The sequence below is a fragment of the Thermobia domestica genome, chromosome 8, assembly GCF_964235325.1.
Source record: "Thermobia domestica chromosome 8, izTheDome1.hap1.1, whole genome shotgun sequence".
NCBI classification, from domain to species: domain Eukaryota; kingdom Metazoa; phylum Arthropoda; class Insecta; order Zygentoma; family Lepismatidae; genus Thermobia; species Thermobia domestica.
Genome location: NC_137461.1, coordinates 213,121,451 through 213,145,573, shown reverse-complemented (window position 1 = coordinate 213,145,573; position 24,123 = coordinate 213,121,451). Strand labels below are relative to the sequence as shown.

Sequence of the window (24,123 nt, the reverse complement as noted above, 5' to 3'; positions counted from 1 at the left end):
ATTCAAACCCGTAGTTCCCTGTGAATTCGAGTCATACTCGGTTACACAGATGATAAAAAAGATATTTTGCTTATTCCGTTCTTTATTCCGTTCTTAAACAGTATTTTTTCAGAGATTACCAGGACTGGAGAGGTAATCCTCAGATAACGAAAAAGTCGAAGTTGAAGTTCCCAGTTAATTACGTTTTCCAGAGCAGGTCTATCGGTCTCTTGCTCCGTCTCTTGCTCATTTGGAACACACACACGCACATGAACTGCGTTTGTATGTGTGAGAGAGGGGGAGAAATGAAAGATGCAATGAGGATAGGGAAACGTCAAGAAAGAAAGAGAAAGAGAGAGGGAGAGAGAGACGAATGTAAATATGAAGCATACTTATCATTATAGTGTATGACGAAGAGCGCACACACTGTTTATTCGAATTCTCGTCAGTTATGCGTTGTAAGTTCTCCAACAGAAGATAAATCTCTGTTTGCAGCCATTATTTTATGCGATAAAGTTATATTACCTGACGGGGAATCGAACCGAGATTTTTCTCGTGGATGTCTGGTACCTTACCACTGCACCACCGATTAGTTTACCCAAACTTTGTCCAACAAATGTTGTAATATTTCTTTCTCAGAACGTTAACGCGAAAAGTGTTTACTGCAGATCAAGGAAGGGTTTCGAATGTCCTGGTAAATCCTTTGCCCTTTCCCAACCAACATTCGTAAATCGTCTCTATCATGATAAAGGTGTTTGCTTCCACATTTTTAAGCATTGCACGTCTAATATGAGAAATCGATTCTTCACCATCACTTTGTAAAAAATACAACTTTGTCGTGAACAGGACTCGAACATATGATGGGCAGCTGTGTTAATCGTTACTCCATTACGTTACCACTACACTATTCTGCCACCCGAAACTAGAAGCCAAATATTACTTACCTTAGCCTTGATCATTGCAACGATCATGCTTCTTCCTGTAAGGTTATTTCAACCTAAGTCCACAACGAATATTCACTCATTCGACGACCTAGAGAGAAATTAGTACCAACTAACAAAGGAAACCACATTCAATTCAAAAAAAAAATACAGAAACAAAACATATTATGCAATTATTTCGCCGTGCAAGTTAAAAAGTACGCAAATAATAATAATAATAATAATAATAATAATAATAATAATAATAATAATAATAATAATAACCTATATTATAAAATTGAAAGTGACTGTGATTTACAGTCTCTTGAACCACCTGACCGATCTCGATCAAATATTCAACATTGATAATGTTCGGACCTGTGAGTATTTTATCTATTCGATTGATGGTGTTACTCAGGGGAGGGGGAGTATGGAAAAATATAAAAAATAAACAAAACAATAAGTCTTGAATCAAATTACCAATTTGGATGAAATTTTCAACATAGATTACGTTTGTGCGTGGAATGCTTTTAATCATTTCACTTTGATGGTGGAATGTAGGAAAGGGGGAGGACGGGGAGATATACAAAAATTAATGTAAATAAAAATAAAAATGACTATGTTAATGAGTTAGTAAGTCTTGAACCACCGGACAGATCTGCATCAAATTTTCCACATGGATGCAGTTCGAGCTTGGAGTGGTTTCCATCATATCAGTTTGACGGTAAAACGTAGGGCAGTGGAGGGGAGGGGAAATATATACAAAAATAAATAAAACTTAATAACTCTTGGGCCACGCGACCTATCTCGATCAATTTTTTAACGTAGTTGAGGTCGGGCCTGATCTGTTTTTTTATTATTTCACTTTGATGCTAAACCTTAGAGAAGGGGAATGGGTAAGGGAGATATATAAACATAAATAAAATTTATTAAGTCTTGAACCACCGTACCAACCTCGATAAAATTTTCAACCTAGATGAAGTTCAAACCCGAGATTTTTTTTCATATCATTTTGGTAGTGTAACTAAAGTAAGGGAGAAGGATAGCAACATTTAAAAGAGAACGAAAAATGACCGATCTTAGTATCGAATCTATAAGCTTTGGAGTCGCTGAGATGAACAGTGACACATCTGATGCTGTTTAAATCCAAATTCAGCCCGCTACATGGAGGAGGGGGAGACATAAAAATGATCAAAATAACCAATATCAATGTGGAATTTATAGTTTTCCGTGTGGCAGAGATAAACAATGACACTGAAGATGCCGTGCTCTGCAACATGGGAAGGGGAGGGGATATATATAACTCATCGAAAATGACCAACATCAAAGAGCGCTTTAATAATAGTAAAAAGTGACTGAATAACGGAGCATATTATGTTTCTCAATTTAGCCAGCAAAGCGGCCCATTGATGCTATTATTATTATTATTATTATTATTATTATTATTAATAATAATAATAATAATAATAATAATAATAATAATAATAATAATAATAATTTCTTCTTTTCGGATTGGGAGAGGGCAGAATATGTATTACAGTGTTTTTACATAATCCTTAGTATTCCCTACGGATAAAGGAGAGGAATCCCCAAAATATAAAAGAATGTGTTTTCATTTTGTAGTGATGTTGATGACATTTTAATTATGCGCACAGTTTTAAAAGTATTTTTCAATTAAACAAATTACTATAACAGAACAAATGAATGCATGGATATATACATTGTTTTAGTTTTCCCTTTTTTCGGAGACCCTTATTCATATATAGCAGCACATGCTATACATATACACAATTTTACTTTTTTCTTTACCTTAATCTTCCGCAATTATGCTGCGAGGCAAGGAAGAGGTTGATGAGATGGATGACAGTGATGAAATGATGAAAGTTGGAGGTCAAAGGAGAACCGCGAGAAAATTCCCGCACCAGGAATTTGTCAACTACAAACCCACGTGGTGGAAACTGGAATCGAAACAGAGGTCAACGCTCTATCACTAAGCTACACTGACCCTAATATTTATCTCTTTTCCAAACCCGGTAAAAAAGTGTTGTATATAAATAGCGTAGTAACGTAAATTAACAATGATTGTTGATTTTGTTTTAAAGGGAAATGTTGGTTAAATCAATTCCAGTAAATATACTTTAACAATAAATGTAAAAAAAAATGAGATTGAAAGCACTTTCCTGTTAATAGTTCCAAAATATTGCTTGGAAAAGACAGAAAGACACATGGGAAAAAGAAATTTGACCGTACTTTTGTAACAGCAACCTTTCCTCCTGCAGATCATGAACAACTACAGATACGTATATTGCTACGTGGAACTATTTAATATGAAGATTGATTTTTTCTCATACGGTGTCCCACTTCCGAAAGTGAGATGTTGTCCAATATTTTATAAATAACTGATATCAAGTGTATTCATCTCACTGAGAGTTACGTGCGTAGGCGCTGTGAGACAGATTGTGCTAATCTGCGTCGTGAGCTTAACATGGAAGAAAGAGCGAACAAGTTTTGTTCCCGTCTGGGTAAGACTGCTACAGAAACTTATCAAATGTTGCAACAAGTATATGGGCCACATGTTTATCCTATGAGCGTGTATTTGCATGACACACGTGTTAAAGGGAGGAACAGGAGCCAATCGAAGACGACGAATATCCGGCTGCAACAAGGACAGTGAGAGTAAAAGAATTGATGGGGGAAATCAGGACAGCTATCACGGAAGACCTAAATGCAACATTGTGAATCCTTGCTGAGGAGCTACACGTGCTTAGAAATACTGCGCAGTAGGTAATAATTCTTGTTTATAAGTACAGGAACGTATGTGATGTTTCGTACCTCATTCCTTATTAAATGACTAACAAAGAGACAGGGAAGATCATTGGAAAAATCTTATTGCTACCGCCAATACGAACCCTTACTTCCTCTTAAATATAGATGCTGAGGATTAGACATGGGTTTTTCAATATCGTAATGCCAGGCTCCAGAGCTGAAGTCTTCTAATCTCTACGACCCAAACATGCACAAGACAACATCCAAAATTGAGCTATTGCTCATTGTATCTCACAATTGTAACAGCCCTGTGCATAACGAATTTGTGAATACAAGAAGACAGTTAATAGCCTACGTCAATTTATCTTCAGGTATTGATGAGTTATTCCAAAGTATCAACATGTGAGGCTCACGTCTGCCCCATTGCAATGCCCTAAATTATAAGTCACAAGGCAATAATTTTGCAAAACATCTGGTCCTAAAATAGATCTGTGAGTTATTCTACCCTTCCTATTCAACAGAACAATGCGATTATTTTCTGTTTCCTAAACTCAAATATACACTTAAAGGTATGTACTTTAATAAAATAACGGTTATCATTAATGTTACGAAAATAGTTTTCAACAGCATTTCACAAAAGGATTTCCGCAATCCTTCTACAGGTATATACCAACGGTCATGGCGGAACAATACATATATGTAGGAGAGTCGTAATTCGAATGATTTAAGGCTGGAAACTTTCTAGCTTTAGTCACCTTTCTTCTACTACTCCAGTCTCGATTTCAAATTGCCCAAACAATTTGTTTGTAAAACGTTTAACAAGGTTTGTAGGTATAAAGTCAAATTTTGTAGTCACAGAGTTCTATTAGATACCGTATATTTTACTGAATTATTGTTTATTGACTAAAATAATAATTTCATATCCTTATTTATCTTGATTCCATTATTATACTAAGTAACTTCTTAGCCTTTATTTAGCATTTAACAATTGAATGCAGGAATAAGATTTACTGAGTTTTATTACTACTCAGTTTTATTTACTACAATTGAAAGTGACGGAAGCTAAAACTAGTTTAAAGTTTAGTAATTGAAAATAAATGTTATATTTTTTAGATCTTTTCCACCAGGCCATTTTAGAGAGTGGATCAATTCTCACTTCTGACGCTATCGACAGGGATCCCCGTACAACCGCACTGATTATGGGAGAAATAATGGGTTGCTCGTCGGAGAATCTAACATCCCTGGCAGCTTGTTTCCGCTCTGCCCCCGCTCCTGATTTAGTTGCAGCTCTTGGAGAATATCAAGTAAGTGAAAGCATTTCAGTATTACAAATAAAAGTATTATGTATATTCACATGCAACAGAAGAATAAAACTTTAAGTATCATACTAATAAACAAATTCATAATAATATGTAAAAAGTATAACATTACTTCATTAGTCCAGTCAACGTACGTAAAAACGACAGTTTACCTTGAACAAAAATTGCAATAGAAAGAAACTGCGCCAAAATGATGCTGAGCACATTCTAAACAAACCTAGAAAAGTCCTCAAGAATTTTCAGTCTGGAAGGTCGTTAAATCTAATATGACCGCCGTTGGTGGTCATGTATGTCAGACATAATAACAAACGGAGTAATAATGTGTCTTTGTAACAAAATTACAACCTCAATCCCTTATGAAAGTTGTTCACCATCATGTGTCCTATCGAATGAGGCATCGAACATACCTCTAATGTACAGGGTGTCTCAAAAGTCCCCCGACATTGAGTAACACGGAATTATTTTCAGAGTTACAACAAAATGTAAGGAGGAAACAGTCTCCAAATATAATATTTTCAATGCAAACTGAAGAATTTTTTTTTAGATAGGACGAGCCGTTTGTGCTGTACACTCTTTATGCGCCCAGTGTTAAATAAATGTTAACCCGGAAGTGCTCATACCCTTTTTGTGACAATAGTACTCGGGCGGGGGTCCAGTAGACCCTCATATTGATATTTGTTTTATTACAATAAAAATATAATTTTTTAAAATAATTAAGACAATGTAGCCTAACTCTAGAAATGTTTTTGAAAGTAAGTGCTGCAATCAGATTTTTTGAACTCGTGTTGGAACATTTTCAAATATTTTTTCATCAGAACTTCTGGCTAGCAACACAAAAGTTACCTGGTTGAGGGTCTGTGAATACCCCGTGCGAGTACTTAAGGGTTAAATGAAAATGGACTGTTGCCATTTACCGGGAGATTGATAAATTTTGTAAGAGTATGATGAGTGGTTGCATTTTTGAAATGGGGGATGGCCATCGACACGTTGGCATAAATGACAGTAACTTCATTCACTTATATTGTGGTTTCCGGTACATGGCAACGTTGCAGTTCCATTTAATGTTTGGCGCATAGAGTGTATAGCTCAAACGGCTCGTCCGATTAAAAAAGAACCTTAGCTTTAAGTTGAAACATCATATTTGTTGATGATTTCCTCTCTTTCATTTTGTTGTAACTGTGATAATAATAGATTTCCCATGTCAGTGGATTTTCAGACATAATGTACTTTATTCACTATCTACACACAGTATGTTCTTTTTGATTCTTGTAAGTGTAAATGTAACTCTGTTTGTGGTTATTGTTCAAATGGCTGAATGGTCGAATACTGAACTGTAACAGGTGATTTTAATTTTACAATGCAAGTTTCATGTTCGTCCTGTTCTGTCTTACATCTGGTGGAAACATTGAATATGATACTGCTCACTAGTCATGGAGAGTTTCATTATACGTAAGAAGGTATTCACAGAAGATAGAAGACCCACATGTTTATCTCAGAAACAATGCCAAGGAATTCAGAACGTGAGTGAATCATGTATAGCTGCAATGAGAGCCAAATCTAAAAAAAAAAAAGTATATCATCAATGCCGAACGAAGTATGTAAATTCGAGTCAAATCAAGAAGGATACGCAATCAAGAATACCGTCCAATGAGGAGATATCTGCAAGTATTCTGCGTTCAAATTTGCCTGCATTTAATTTTCCTCTTAACTGTTTGTTTTTTGGTGAGCCGGAGAGATATGACGGTAAGTGGAAGGATCACTGTCTAATTCCACTAAAAGCTAATACCTTTCAAGAAACAATATTCAAATTATGTGAAGAATTCAATGATGATTGGGCCATGACTGTAAAAGGTCATATTGAATATGCCAGAGATTTGTTTTCGAAAGACGCAGTATACCACACTACTTGCAGTGTAAATTTTAGAACAGGAAAGGGGATTCCAGGAAAGATGAGGAACCGAATGTCATCAGGTGAATACGAACCATAGAAAAAAAGGCAGGCTCATGTAGTCTAAAGGAGAGAATACTTTCTTGCGAGTAGTTGAGTATTTGGAGATGAAGGATAATGAGCAGGTTACCATATGTGATTTAGTAAGATTATGGAACCGGAGGCGTGGTATTCAGAAGAGCAAGCGTTCTCTGTCAGACAAATGAAGGCTAAACTATTGAAGTTATTTGCAGAAAGAATCACTATAACTGAAATAACTGGAAAAGTAGGGTTGTTACTTTCGAAAACACAGCTGCAATTATCTTTCAAGACTTTTGTGAGGAGAACATCAGAAAAACTACTGTGGAGGAGCACTTGGGGTTAGAGAAAACTAAAGCAAAGTTAATAAAAGTATGCAATAAAGACCATGGAATCATCAAAGAGTACAACCCTTCCACTGAAGGGTACAATCTTGAAAGCGCTATGTCATTTTTGTTGGAGTGTTAAGAGTATTTCTGAAAGAGATCGCTACAGTTGCACATATTGAAACCAAAATTGCTTCTTTGGGACGGGTGTATAATCTAGTTATTTCCACCAAAAGTCATGCAAGGTCCACTACAGGTTGATTTAGGCGTGCAGATGCACCACAATTTTGATTCCCGCTTTCTATTGGATACCCTGTACCGTCACGGGGACTGAATTTTATATTCTGAGGTGCAGTGTGTTCTCCTCATAAAAGTCTTGAAGGATTGTAGTCGATGTGTTTTAGAAAGTAACAATTTTACTTTTCCATTTATTTCAGTTATAGTGATTCTTTCCGCAAATAACTTCAATAGTTTAGCCTTCATTTGTCTGATAGAGAACGCTTGCTCTTCTGAATACCACGCCTCCGGTTCCATAATCTTACTAAATCACATATGGTAACCTGCTCATTATCCTTCATCTCCAAATACTCAACTACTCGCAAGAAAGTATTCTCTCCTTTAGACTACATGAGCCTGCCTTTTTTTCTATGGTTCGTATTCACCTGATGACATTCGGTTCCTCATCTTTCCTGGAATCCCCTTTCCTGTTCTAAAATTTACACTGCAAGTAGTGTGGTATACTGCGTCTTTCGAAAACAAATCTCTGGCATATTCAATATGACCTTTTACAGTCATGGCCCAATCATCATTGAATTCTTCACATAATTTGAATATTGTTTCTTGAAAGGTATTAGCTTTTAGTGGAATTAGACAGTGATCCTTCCACTTACCGTCATATCTCTCCGGCTCACCAAAAAACAAACAGTTAAGAGGAAAATTAAATGCAGGCAAATTTGAACGCAGAATACTTGCAGATATCTCCTCATTGGACGGTATTCTTGATTGCGTATCCTTCTTGATTTGACTCGAATTTACATACTTCCTAGGGATTTTTGATGTACTTTTTTCCGGAATTGGTTGTCATTGCAGCTGTGCATAATTCACTCACGTTCTGAATTCCTTGGCATCCTTTCTGAGATAAACATGTGGATCTTTTATCTTCTGTGAATACCTTCTTTCATATAACGAAACTCTTCATGACTAGTGAGCAGCATCATGTTCAATGTTTCCACTAGCTGTAAGACAACAATAACGGATGAATATTAAAAACGTGCATTGTAAATTTAAAATTATCTGTTAGAGTTCAGTATTTTACCGTTCAGCCATTTGAACAATAATCACAATCAAGGTTATTTACACTTACAAGAATTATAAAGGGGCTACTGTGTGTAGATAGTAATAACGTTAAACTGTCTAAAAATTCCCGGACACAGGATAATCCTGTTACTATCAGATTTACAACAAAATGCAACAGAGGAATATGATGTTTTCAATCTAAAGTTAAGGATTTTTTAATCGGACGAGCCGTTTGGGCTATACACTTTATGCGCACAAAGTTAAATGAAACTGCCACGTTGACATGTACCGGAACCCACAACATAAGTGAATGAAGCTATTGTCTTTTACGCTAACGTGTAAATGGCCAGCTCCCATTTGAAATATGCAACAAATCATCATACTCTTACAAAATTTATCCACCTCCCGGTAGATGGCAACGTCTCATTTTTATTTAACATTGGGCGCATAAACAGTGTACAGCAGAAACGGCTCGCCGTATCCGAAAGAAATATTGACTTTACATGGAAAATATGATATTTGGAGACTGTTTCTCCTTTACATCTTGTTTTAACTCTGATAATAACTCTGAGTTACTCTATTTCGGGGAACTTTTGAGACACACTGTATATTAGAGGTATGTTCAATGCCTCATTCGAAAGTTCCTAAGATTGTGAACAACTTTCATAAGGGATTGAGGTTGTAATTTTGTTATAAAGTCACATAATTACTCCGTTTGTTATTATGTCTGACGTAAATGACCACCAACGGCGGCCATATTATATTTAACGACCTTCCAGACTGAATATTCTTGAGGACTTATTCAGGTTTGTTTAGAATGTGTTTTGGATCATTTTGGCGCATGTTTCATTTCTATTGCAATTTGTTCAAGGTCAATCCTCATCTTGACTGGACTATATGTACACATTTTTCTAATTAGAAGTTCCAATGACTTGTTACGGAAATTTAAGACTCATATTTAAACACTGGCACAAATACAGAATAGAAGAATTTATTCCAAATATAATAGCACACATGCATCACTCACTTCACATGCATAACATACTGATCTGCAATAAACTGCCACCAACCAAGATTAAAGTCTAGAGTTATGAAAGTGATACATAGAATTTCTATTATGTGCTTCCAATTCATCTAAAAATACGAGATACATTTATGTTATTCGATAGGTTAAATTACGAGGTTCACTCGCAGAATCACAGAACAATTCTCAATTTCTGAACTAAATGTCATATTTATTAGCTTCTTTCAGTGATATAATGTATATAATGTTTATAAGTCAACAGTGCTGGATAACAATGTATTTTTTAAACACACACAGTACAAGAATAAATAATGTCTGGTTTCAGCAAAATAAAAACTGTCAATAATTATTCAGTACGAAGGACACAGTTGTTGGCGCCACAAAAATAGCTTTTTTATTTTGTAGAACACTACTCGTGAGGATTTATCCTCGTACATGTAATAATGTATTCTACCGACTGTAACAATATATTCTACCGTCTAATGTTTGGACAATATATTTGTCAATTGGTATATTTTCATCATTAGACATTTTATGTAGTTTTATATATGGTTAGGGTATTGTATGGGATATAATAAACTCACTTCCAAATACCTTCTTATGATGCTGTTGATCATGGTGAAACTAGGTGCTTATAATTAGGTAGATTAGAGTTTGACCAAGAAGCCACACCAAGACAAAAATCAGACGAATAGATGGCGAAAGTGAAAACACTTCACAGTAAATACAGAAGAAACAGGATTGTTTCTGACGGAATCTTATTTTGATATCTTCCTTGCAAAGCAAAAGTCTTAATGTCTGCGTACATATATCAATTTCAAAGACTACTCAAGTATGACTGACTACTTTTCTTGATTATTAATTTTATTTGTATCTTTCCTTGTGTTACTAAATGTGAAGTTTTGTTTCACAAAACTTTGCGTTTCGATTCTTGAAATAGTTTGGTGAAAGATATAATACAAGTACGATATTACATATGAGTTCCACATCTTGCAATATTATTATTACTTTTACTACAGCAGCAAATAATATTAATAATAGTGCATATATCAGAAGTAACAATTAGGTTTCTACTACAAACTTAATATTAAATTAACCGTAAAACAAAAAAAAACGAAACAACTTTTATGTTCTGAAATTGAAATTCCTGTAAAATTAAAATTTAAAAATCATTTCCAGGAATAAAGTTTTTCCGGTTTTCCATTCCTTGATAACTGATACATACATGTAAAGTTAATAATTACCTCATTTTTGTATTTCCAAAATAATAATATTTTTCTTATTACTTTTATTTTATCTGCATAAACCAAACAATGAAAACATTTTAAATGTTACATATTTGCATTTTGATTTCTGAAAGAGAAGCTATTAAAATGTTATGTATTCTTAATCATTCACTCAAGCAAAAATTCTCTAAAGATTACACTTGAAAAAGGATCTAATCCCAAGTGCAATTAGTAACTAAGAAATACAAAATATGTAATGTGGGGTATCTGATAATCCTACTCGTATACTTATGTTACGATACATGACACATCTACTGAAGGGTTAAAGTTTAGGAATATATTGGATTGTTCATAAAGAGCTTATCTGAAGAATAATTAACTAATGTAAAATGAGAGTTCGCAATCAGAAGAATATCACGTTTAGACTCTGAATCCCATAACATTTATGTGAGATTTGACACTAATTGTTCTCCGTATCATTTAAGCCTAACTTTCGGTCTTAAAATTTGATATTTACCATTTGAATTATCAAAATTTATTTTTAAAAATTTGAGATCTATTTTGTAAATTTAAAATTAGTATGGCTCGTACTGAATGACGTAAAGCTCTTAAATGAGGATAATTAATTATTGAATAATTCATTAAATAATTAAATGTTGAGGGGCTATGACAATAGAGTGATAATGGAATTTTCTATGTCCAATATTATTAACATTTAACAAAAAGCATCAATGGGTGACTGTAAAACCTTACATAATTTTCCAAAGAAAGATGATTAGAAATGTGGAAATTAATGCTGTACCAGCACATCTGCACCAAGGTAAAACTGATACTCAAGTATACCTTGAACTAGCTTTTGATTATCACACTAACAAGATGACAGTAAGTGTTATGATTAATGAGATGCACTAATATCATTAATGTTCAATTTCCATTTCGCTGAAATAATGTTCAAAATACACATCATGTGCAAAATTTGAAATCAAGGCTGACTTGGTTTTTCAATATGTGACGCAGCTATGCAACTGAGCCGTCGTGTAAACGAAAGAGAAATGTTTCGTATGAGGGCGTGGTGAAAGTAGACAGGTGTTGCTAAGCTAATTCGTAACTTCAATATGTAACTAAGATCGAAAATCAACTTTTATACACATCTGAGTAAAACTGCTATAAATATTTATGAAATGTTGCAGTTGATGGAAGGGGCTACTTGTTTATCCAGTTCTAGTGTATGTGAATGACGCGGCATTTCAGGGAAGAAAGCGGAGTCAATTGAAGATAATGAATATTCGAATGCAGTAACATCAGTGATAACAAAAGAATTATTGAAGAAAATGAGCACACTGATCAGTGAATACCTAAATGCCATATTGTGAAACCTTGATTAGGAATTACTCGTTTTAATCGACGTCTCTCGTAGGTGCATAACGCACTAGAGGTCTTAGTGCTTAATTTCCACTTTGGTAGTTACTTATTGCTAGAATCTGGGGAATGGAATTATATTCTTCTTTCGATCATTCATCAATTTATTTTACAAATAAACAAGTAGCTACGGGTATAGTTCATTTTGACGTTGCACAAAGTGGCTCATATTCAACAATTTTACACAGTTCCAGATTATTATTTTATAAAAGCATGTCCAGAAACAAATATCATATACAATAATTTAACTATTATTACGAGGAACGTATGGACAATAAGAACACGACCATACGTGGAATTTAACTAAAACTGCCTTTCAAAGCAAGAGAAAACTAGAAGAAAAAGGTTAAGTAAAACCTTTACAGTACAGTAATTAAATAAATATTCTACATATGATCATCTTCCTACTCTCCATAGCACCAAACACTTTTACATGTTTATATCAGTTATTAATCACAAATTAAATAGACTACTCCAACACAGTGTAGCACTGAGGAAAAAATCGAAGTTGACTTCGCAAATTACCTAACTACAATACACCGAGTAACGGGTTGAAAATTTTAATATTAGCTCCCATACATGACAGCACTATACAGTAACTCATTTTTAGTCATCAAGACAACCCGACATCTACAGTAAATCTCTGAGTTTTAAATGTCTCTAGTTGCCATCCGTCCTTTCTAATTATTATAAATATTATTTTTTAACATTACTATTATGAATTTCCCAGCTTGGGGCTAGAAATTACAAAGATAATAAGGAAAATATAATTTGCAATATTGACTCATATGATGTATACTAACATGACAAATATTCAAATTCTCTGGTTCTTAGAATTAAGTCCAACAGCACAAAATTACATAATCGGTTGCATCTTGATTCGTACTGTCTTGTAACATGACATGTTCAGCCAACAATCGATGAATATATTAAGGTATATTCTTACTGTTAGTACGAGCCCAAAATTGACTGGACAAGAACAAAGTTGTTTCCTAGCAGTTGTGGAGTTCTTCCTAACTACAAGTCTAGTCGCAAGAAAGATCCTATTTAGGTAGTCACGGCAACTTTCTACCTAGAAGAAGGGCGAAACAAAACTTATTACTGTTATCAATTAACAAATATTTATACTCCATTTCCTGTTGTAATAAAATGATAATTCTATCTGCATATTCATATTATTGCGTTCATGTGTAAACCTTAGAAACTTCTGATACATATCGTACGTGTTCCCGTGAATAACTTGGACAATGTGACTTTTTCTTTCCCTCTTTTATAGGTATAATAATAATAATAATAATAATAATAATAATAATAATAATAATAATAATAATAATAATAATAATAATAATAATAATAATAACTAGATTGATTAGTCAAATCCTATAACTTTAAGATCTATAGTGTAGAGCAGTGATCTCCAAATTTATGAAAGTTCTGAGTTATCGTACAGTTTTTAAACCCAACTGTAAGGTATCAACCAAAAAATTACCAATTTTTCCTAAGAAAATGCTACTTTTATTTATTACCTACAAACTTACATTTACCTACAAACTTAAAACGATCTATCGATAATGTCCCCTAGAGTTATTAATAGCCTGCGATCGACGGTTTGGCGATCGCTGGTATAAAACTTTATCTACCACAAGACACAGGGCAATGTTTATTTTAAAATGCCTGAGAAATGCTATTCACTAAATCATTGTCCGTAGTTTGGGCTCCAAGAAATGATATTTCTTCGTGTTAATGTGCCTACGAAATTGAATTGCTGTCTCTAAAAATTTGCTTGTCTCGTTTGATTCGATAATTTAAAAAAAATATAGTGGTAAGGAAACCAAAACATACGGCTTGAGCGGGAATAGGTTTCAGTACCCAATGAGCTCGAGTCCACCATATTATCTATTACACGACAGTAGTAGGCCCCGGCGTATGGCTCGCCGAGTCAGCAAAAATTTTCTCGATTCTGATTGGCTGAGAGAGGTCACGTGACGTTAGGCCCCGCCCACGCGGGAAATTCAAATTTTCAGGTCACGTGGTATGACGTCATGAGTCACCCTGCGGGGAAATCCCTCACCAGAGATTTTTGAAATTTGTTCCCTTTTACGGGTAAGATGAGTACTTTGATACTTGATTCTGATTAGTTGACAAATGTCACGTGATCTTAGACCCCGGGATATTTGAAATTCGTTCCCTTTTACGTGTAAGATGAATGCTTTGGTACCACGATGTTGATTGGCTGACAGAGGTCACATGATCTTAAGTCCTGTGACTTTTGAAATTCGTTCCCTTTTTACGAGTAAGATGAGTGCTTTGGTACCTCGATTCTGATTGGCCGACAGAGGTCACATGATCTTAGACCCGCCACACGGTGAACAGATTACATGGTATAACGTGGGAAAACCCCTCACTCATTTGTTTCCATTTTACGGGTAAGATGATTGCTTTGGTACCACGATGTTGATTGGTTGATAGAAATCGCATAATCTTACAGCCCACCCCAATGCTAGACATTCAGAGTGCTATGACGGCGATCCACCCTAGACCTGGATTTTAGAATTTTGTTCCCTTTTATGGTTATCCTTAAAGTTCCCATGGAGGGTTCAACCTCCTCTTAAATAACCTTTTTGGTATCATGATATTGTACTGAAGTTTACATTAAATATTATCATTCTCTTTGGCAGATAAGATGATTACCAGCTTTCTTACCTTGATGGAGATCCTGTCCTTGAATTAGTAGCCTATGTCTCTGGAAGTAACAATGGTGAAAGAGGGGTCCATCGTTGTCGCTTGTAGATTTCTTATAACACATTGTTGTAAGTTTAAGCGATTTTTTAAACGCTCAGTAAGCGCTTCATTAATGGAAACAGTGTTGCCAGATTTTTTCTTACCTAAACTGCTCCGATTCTTTTCGAAACGGTTCCGGCAGAGTGCAAGAAATTTTAAACTAAAATTTTTTCGAACTAAAAAAAATTGTAACAAAAATTTCAAACAAAAAATTTTCGAACTAAATATTTTGAAACAAAAATTTCAAAAACAAATTTCGAACTAAAAAATTTAAACAAATTTTTCGAAAAAATTTTTAAACAAAACTTTCGAACTAAATTTTCAAATCAAAAAAATTTTCGAACTAATTTTTTTTAAATTTTCGAACCCAAAAAAATTTCGAAGTAAAAAAATTAAAAATTTTTCGAACGAAAAAATATTTTAAACTAAAAACTTTCGAACTAAATTTTCGAACCCAAAAAATTTTCGAACTAAAAAATTTCAAAAAAATTTCGAACTAAAAAAATTGAAACAAAATTTTGTCGAACTAAAACATTTTTTAAAAACAAAAGTTTCGAACTAAAGATGTAAATCACATCTAAAAATTTTCAAATCAAACTTTTTTATCGAACTAAATTGTTAAAATTTTCGAACTAGAAATTTAAACCAAGTTTTAGAAAAATCCTAAGAAATGTTTCTCCAGGAATCGAACTCAGGTCTTTCAAACCAAAGACGTGTATCCTAACCGCTTAGCTATGAATGAGATCGGATTTAATCATGCTTGGTGGGTTTCGAACCATGGTTCTTGAAAAGGATACACATATACTTTAAGAAAATAAATCTGACAGTGTAACGCTTCCGTTCGTGGATTAAAATAAAATGCTGATAGACTTCTTTGTGTGTTGACATAGAAGCACATATGATTGAAAATGCAAACGTCAGCGGATGTTGTATTACTTTTGTTTTACTACGAACGTGTCAGCATGATTCATGAAAAAAGCAAACATTGACATTCTCGTATGGAATATGAGGAAAATGAAATGTCGTCACAGTTACGACAAGTAGTAACATGTAGAAATCATTTGGATGATGTCATGATCGGAATTGCGATACTAGATGTTGTAACTATTGAGAAACGTGAATGACGTCACGTTCGATTGTTACACATCGTTTTCGTTCGTGATTCATGACAAAAGCAGCGAGCGTTTTGATTGGTTCGTTGTGATGTCATTTTATAAATTTCCTCGTTTCTGATTGGTTGATGATGTCGTTTTCATAGCGACCTAAATAAAAATCTAAATTTCGTTTTTCAAATCCTACACCGCTCTCAACTATCAAGTGAAGAAGATCTACTTTTAAAAGTGTCTTCATTTAAGAAGCTTTACTGCACCGACTTTTTGTTCATTGAATTTGAGGTAAGTTCAGTGAGATTTTATTTTTCACACAAGATTCGAAACTCATTTTTATTTCATATTTGTGGTTGTGGATCACTCATACAATGTTTTACTTTTAGTACGAAATATTTAGAGTATGAAGAAATTAGTGGAATGGGAAAGTGGGAGTACGAATCAGGAACCCCCACACATTAAAACTAAGCACGATAAATGATATGGTTTAGCGTCCCTTCAGCTTAATGTTGAATGTGAACTCCTGTCGGGAATTGAACCATGGTCAAAGATGTGTGCGCTTAGTTTTGAAAAGAATGCATTACAAAATTTCAGAAACTATGCCTGAGAATAATATTGTTCGATACCCTTTGAAACCATTGTTTTAGTTTAGCGTCCCTTCAGCTTAACGTGATATTCGAACAATCACCCGAGATTGAACCTGGGCCAGAGGTGTGTACGTCAACTATTTAGCTTAGTTTTGAAAAGAATGTATGATAACGCGTGAGAATATTACATTTCAGAAAAGGCTTGACAGCGATCCGATGTGAAAAGCAAACCCCACCGAGGATTGAACCAGGGCCTTCCACGTTAGAAGCATGTACGCTAACCACTTAAATAAAAAAAGAGTGCATGAATATTTGGTTAAAAGATTTACGCTATACAGATTTTGTTTTGACAATTACGTATGTGTAACGTTAATGGTTGGTGAATCTCTTCAACTTGCAAACGCATCATTTAAAGGTCGTTGTGAGTAGAAAAAATGCTTACGCGTGCTTTATCACATCTCAGTACTGTTGAAACATTCATTCATGCATTCTTTTTATCACTATAGAATGGTAGGTCAGTTACATGCTGATGCAATGGTCTCCAGTATGACAGCAATAAAACACTCATTTCAGTAACATAATAATTTTTATAAAACTTTGATTTCTAGTACACGTGCTTTCATAATGAGATTCTGAACGCCACCGCCAGGGAATCAAACTCAGGACCTTTACATGAATTACTTAGTTAAGAATTTATCATGAATGTTATGATTTCCTGTTTATCAGATGATTAAGATTTTTCTTTCTTCTTTTCTTTTGTAGTAAATTCACGCTGCTCAATTCCTTTTTTCCCATTACATATTTGTTTTACCGTACCTGTTTGTTTGTTTTCATTTTTAATCATGGCCGAATCGGGTTTTACTGTTTGTAATGAAATCACTCGTCATTATAGACGATTTATGAACGTTTATGTATTATGAGGTGTGTACGTCAACCATTTAGCTTAGTTTTGAAAAGAATGTATGATAACGCGTGAGAATATTAAATTTCAGAAAAGGCTTGACATGCCCCCGACGTGGAAAGCAAACCCACCGAGGATTGAACCAGGGCCTTCCACGTCCGAACCATGTACGCTAACCGCTTAGTCACAATAATAATAATAAAAAAAAATACGCTATGCAGATTTTGTTTTGACAATTACGTATGTGTATCGTTAATGCTTGGTGAATCTCTTCAACTTGCAAACGCATAATTTAAAGGTCGTTGTGAGTGGAAAAAAATGCTTACGCGTACTTTGTCACATCTCAGTACTGATGAAACATTCATTCATGCATTCTTTTTATCACTATAGAATGGTAGGTCAGTTACATGCTGATGCAATGGTCTCCAGTATGACAGCAATAAAACACTCATTTCAGTAACATAATTATTTAAAAAAAACTTTGATTTCTAGTACACGTGCTTTCATAATGAGATTCTGAACGTCACCGCCAGGAATCAAACTCAGGACCTTTACATGAATTGCTTAGTTAAGAATTTATCATGAATGTTATGATTTCCTGTTTATCAGGTGATTAAGATTTTTCTTTCTTCTTTTCTTTTGTAGTAAATTCACGCTGCTCAATTCCTTTTTTCCCTTACACATTTATCGCAATTGTACCTGTTTGTTTGTTTTCATTTTTAACCATGGCCGAATCGGGTTTTACTGTTCGTAACGAAATCACTCGTCATTATAGACGATTTAACATTGAGGGCAGAATGCTCGAAATTCAATTCAACGCACCACCCGTAGGAACCGATATTATCCAATATGTGCATAATAGTTTCCAATCAATGCTGGACCATTTATTAGCCAATGTCGACGATGAGGCGATGGTTGGTTTATCGGTAATATCGCCACGCAACACGAAGAACCCGTTTTGGGTGAGTTTTCGCCAAGCACGAAACCTAACACTGGAAACAATGTGGGCATCGTTCGAAAGAGTTTTACAAAGTAACAATTCATTTCTTCTTCACGAACCATTTACCGTTCATTTCCATCGTGTGGATATTCCACGTGGCTACGGCGGTGGTTTGCGGCAAGGAATACTTCAAAACGAAGAATTGTTACGAAGCAAGCGAGGGATTGTACGCGTAAGAAATCAAGATTCAAGGTGTCTGGCGTACGCCCTTGTTATTGCTATTGGCCTGAAAAAATACAAGAATACAGATATGAAACGACATAAGCAATATAAAAATCAGAGAAAATGTGTTATGGACGATGAAGTGAATGCGTTATGTGCAAATGCAGGAGTGAATTTGGATCATGGTGGAAGTGTAAATGAAATACGACAATTCCAGTCATACCTCAAAGAATTAAATTACAGTCTACACTAGCTTCACAGGCCATGATATCATGTACGAGGGGCCCAACGATGAAAATCGCACTCCCATAAATTTGATTTGTTTGGCTGGCCACTTTGATATCATCCAATCTTTAACTGCTTGTTTTGCAACCAATTTCTACTGTGAGGCGTGCCATAAAAAGTATAGTAAACGTAATGAACATGTGAAAAATTGTCCTGTAACATGCTCCAAATGCTTACAAAGACCACTATGCGACAATAATCAAACGCTAGTGCTGTGCAACGACTGCAATCGTCAATTTTACGGCGAAGAATGTTTTAATAATCATCGTAATATTGTATATCATCAAGGAGAACCTGTATGCAAAATGGTGAAGCAATGTACTAAATGCTACAGAGTTTATTCTTTTGTACGAAGTGGACAACGCATTCATGATTGTAATGAGATCTTTTGCAATGTTTGTAAGAAGATTGTTCCAGGATCACATCAATGTTTTATGCTTCCTGATCGACAATGCTTGAAACCTGGTGTTCCTTCACTCATGCACGCAAAGAAAGCCTTGTTGATTTTCTACGATATAGAATCTATGCAGGACAAAAATATTGACGATAATACGTATGTACACGTTCCGAATTTATTGGTTGCACAACAAGTATGTTACGCATGTGTTGAAAACGATAATATCCAGCAGTCTTGCAGTACGTGTGGTCAGCGCCAGCATATTTTCCAAGAAGACGATCCAGTTTATAATTTTCTCCAGTACTTGCGGGAACGTCGTCCCAATATAAATAGGATTTTCTGTCTCGCTCACAACTCGAAGGGCTACGATGGATATTTTATTCTAAAGACCATGGTCGAACAATGCCAATGGAGACCTGACGTCATATTAAATGGGACCAAGATATTGAGTTTAATGTTGAATAATCTGACGTTCATTGACTCTTTGAACTTCCTGCCTATGGCATTAAGCAAATTGTCAAAAGCGTTCAATTTACCCGCAACCAAAGGCTACTTCCCGCATTTCTTCAACACCAAGGAGAATCAATCATATATTGGACCACTTCCAGAAACGAAGTATTATGGTGCAGATGAAATGGCCGTCGAAGACAGGAACAAGTTCATGCAGTGGTACAACGATCATCGTAATGACACGTTTGATTTTCAGAAGGAAATTCTCAAGTATTGTATTCAAGATGTCAATGTACTGCGACAAGCATGCGTTTCGTTTATGACGTCATTTGAAGCAGAAACCAAAGTGAATCCCTTCTTGGAGACGATCACGATTGCAAGTGCTTCCAATTTAGTATTCCGCCGGAATTTCCTCAAAATCAATACCATTGGAATTCTACCGGCACATGGCTATCGATGGAGAAGTACCCAATCGATCGCTGCAATGCAATGGCTGGCCTACATTGAAAAAACCGAAGGAAAGCAAATCTTACATGCGGCCCGACAAAAAGAAGTGTTTATTGCGGGATTCCATGTTGATGGCTACTACCAAGATCCTGAGACGTTAGAGGAGCACATCTACGAGCATGCCGGCTGCTTTTATCACGGGTGTAAAGTATGTATTACTACAGGTCGTAATCAGCCCATCTACGGCAATCCAGAAGACACTATGGAATTCCGTTATGAACTAACGCAACGAAAAAATGCAAGACTGCGTGAATTGGGGTACATTGTACATGAAATGTGGGAGTGCGAATTTAATCAGTTCTTGAAACAAAATCCAGCAATGGCGACGTATCTGAAGAATCACCCGTACATGAACCGCAGACCATTAAATCCAAGAGATAGCTTTTTTGGAGGAAGGACCAATTGTGTGAAATTATACCACCAAGTCGACGAAAAAGCAGGAGAAGTAATAAAATATTTCGATATTGTCTTGCTTTATCCTTACATAAATAAGTGTGCTAAATACCCTGTAGGCCATCCTAGAATTTATCTACAGGGTGATGAAAATATACCACCAATAAATAAAGTCAATGGTCTGATCAAAATGACGATATTACCAAGTCGCCATCTTTATCATGGTCTCCTGCCTTACCGATGCAACAAGAAACTACTCTTTCCACTGTGTGCTGCGTGTGCCGAAGAAATGAACCCAGACCCTACAGCAACGTGTACACACAACGATCAGGAGCGATGCCTCACTGGAACATGGGTATCATATGAAATACAGAAGGCAATAGAATTAGGATATCAACCGGTGGAAATTTTTGAAATTTGGGATTATGACATTGAACAATATGATCCCATCACGAAAACAGGTGGCTTGTTCACGGAATATATCAATACGTTTTTGAAATCGAAAATGGAAGCGTCTGGCTGGCCCAGTTCCTGTGTCAGCGAAGAAGACAAAACAAAATTTATACAAACCGTCCTGGAGCGTGAAGGTATTGCATTGGATCCGTCCAAAATTGAAAATAATCCTGCACGAAGAAGTTTATCTAAGCTTTGTGTTATTCTCTATGGGGAAAGCTTTGTCAGCGTTCAAACTTTAGCCAGACCACAATTATTGATCGGCCGGAAGAATTTTATGAAAAACTCACTTCCCCCGACATTAAACTCCATCAAATTGTACCCATCAATGATACGATGTTATATGCGTTCTGGGAGTACAATGAACATGTGCCTGTTCAAAACCGAAACACCAATGTCGAGTTAGGTGCATTTACAACATGTCAGGCACGTCTGGAACTGTACAAGTACCTGGAAATGTTGCAGGAACGTGTTTTATATTTCGACACGGATTCTGTGATTTTTACAGAAAAGCCTGGGGAGCCAACCATTGAACCTTCTACGTACTTGGGGTGCTTATCGGATGAGATGGAGTCTTACGGCCAACGAGCGTACATCAAGACATTTGTTAGTGGAGGACCAAAAAATTACAGCCTAGAAATATACAATCCAGATACCAACGTCACCAGCTGCATATGTAAAATTAGAGGATTTACATTAAACTACAATGCAGGACAGCAATTAAATTTCAACACGCTAAAAGAAATGATTACAAATCAATGCCGTGGACAAGTCACCATTACCATCCCCCATAAGATATGCAGGACCAAAGACCATACCATCGTCACACGCAAAGAAGAAAAAATGTACAGCATCCAGTACACAAAACGTCGATTTAAAGAACTCAATTCTTATGATACGGTTCCGTACGGGTACGTTAAAAAACAGAAGTTGGAACTGGAAAAAGAAGATGAAGAAGAAAAAACTGTAAATACCCAATAAGGCCGCCATTTCTTTTTTCCTTTTCCTTTTTCCACTCCTTAACCACAAAGCAGCAACACCAAGAAGAAAAAAACGCAGTACCCAGAAGAGTTCATAAACCATCAACACCATCAGTGGAAGAAATGTAGTCATCTCGTACCCAAGGGGGAACCTTGACCATAAAGCAGCAACACCAAGAAAAATGCAGTACCCAGAAGAGTTCGTAAACCACCATCAGTGGTAGAAATGCTGTCATCTCGTACCCGAGGAGGAAGATGAGCCTAAACAGATCCATCTTTTACGTGTAAGTTGTATTTCTCTCTTATCAATATTGACTCGTTTTTATTGCTTCAGGAAAAAAAAGAAATTCATAAAGTAATCCGTTGTTTCTTCTTTTTCTTTACAGGATACGTCTACAACATTCGAAGATGATGATACGTCCAACATATTTATTAAACTAGATCCTGTATTTATTATGTTAATAAACTTGTATGAGAAGAGCACATACCTTTCGTTAAAATACAACAAGTTGAAAAAAATTATGTTTTATTATTTCTTGAAACCCTGAACACTTGTTTTCAAATAAATGGTAATCTTGAAAATTTAAGGTGGAAAATATATCCAAGATTTGGTTTAAATGATTAGTTTGAAATTATTTTGTTCGAAAAATTAATTAAAGAATTTTTATTGTCCAAAATTTGGTTTTTAATTTAGTTCAAAAAATTGATTTGAAAACTTTCAAATGTGGTTTACAACTTTAGTTCGAAACTTGTTTTTAAAAATTGGTTCGAAAATTTTTTGTTTAAATTTTTTTTCGTTCGAAAAATTTTTGTTTAATTTTTTAGTTTGAAATTTTTTTGTAATTTTTGTTTCGAAATTTTTTTGTAATTTTTGTTTCGAAATTTTTGTTTGAAATTTTTGTTTCAAAATTTTTTGTTTGAAACTTTGGTTTGAAATATTTAGTAACAAACTTTTTTGGTTCGAAAATTTTTAGTTTTGAAATTTTTTTAGTTCGAAAAAATTTTAGTTTAAAATTTCTTGCACTCTGCGGAACCGTTTCGAAAAGAATCGGAGCAGTTTAGGTAAGAAAAAATCTGGCAACACTGTTTCCATTAATGAAGCGCTTACTGAGCGTTTAAAAAATCGCTTAAACTCACAACAATGTGTTATAAGAAATCTACAAGCGACAACGATGGACCCCTCTTTCACCATTGTTACTTCCAGAGACATAGGCTACTAATTCAAGGACAGGATCTCCATCAAGGTAAGAAAGCTGGTAATCATCTTATCTGCCAAAGAGAATGATAATATTTAATGTAAACTTCAGTACAATATCATGATACCAAAAAGGTTATTTAAGAGGAGGTTGAACCCTCCATGGGAACTTTAAGGATAACCATAAAAGGGAACAAAATTCTAAAATCCAGGTCTAGGGTGGATCGTCGTCATAGCACTCTGAATGTCTAGCATTGGGGTGGGGTGTAAGATTATGCGATTTCTATCAACCAATCAACATCGTGGTACCAAAGCAATCATCTTACTCGTAAAAAGGGAAAGAATTTCAAAAGTCACAGGGCTTAAGATCATGTGACCTCTGTCAGCCAATCAGCATCGTGGTACCAAAGCATTCATCTTACACGTAAAAGGGAACGAATTTCAAATATCCCGGGGTCTAAGATCACGTGACATTTGTCAACTAATCAGAATCAAGTATCAAAGTACTCATCTTACCCGTAAAAGGGAACAAATTTCAAAAATCTCTGGTGAGGGATTTCCCCGCAGGGTGACTCATGACGTCATACCACGTGACCTGAAAATTTGAATTTCCCGCGTGGGCGGGGCCTAACGTCTCGTGACCTCTCTCAGCCAATCAGAATCGAGAAAATTTTTGCTGACTTGG

General features: G+C 35.3%; 1 protein-coding gene across 1 annotated transcript in view; it reads left to right on the top strand.

The window, feature by feature from the left end:
• The window catches only part of LOC145692450 (cholinesterase 1-like), a 103,739-nt gene that overhangs the window by 67,837 nt on the left and 11,779 nt on the right, over positions 1-24,123 (top strand). The window contains exon 4 of the mRNA XM_081767758.1: positions 4,779-4,969. Coding sequence (XP_081623884.1) covers positions 4,779-4,969 — 191 coding nt within the window. The remainder of the gene's footprint in view (positions 1-4,778; positions 4,970-24,123) is intronic.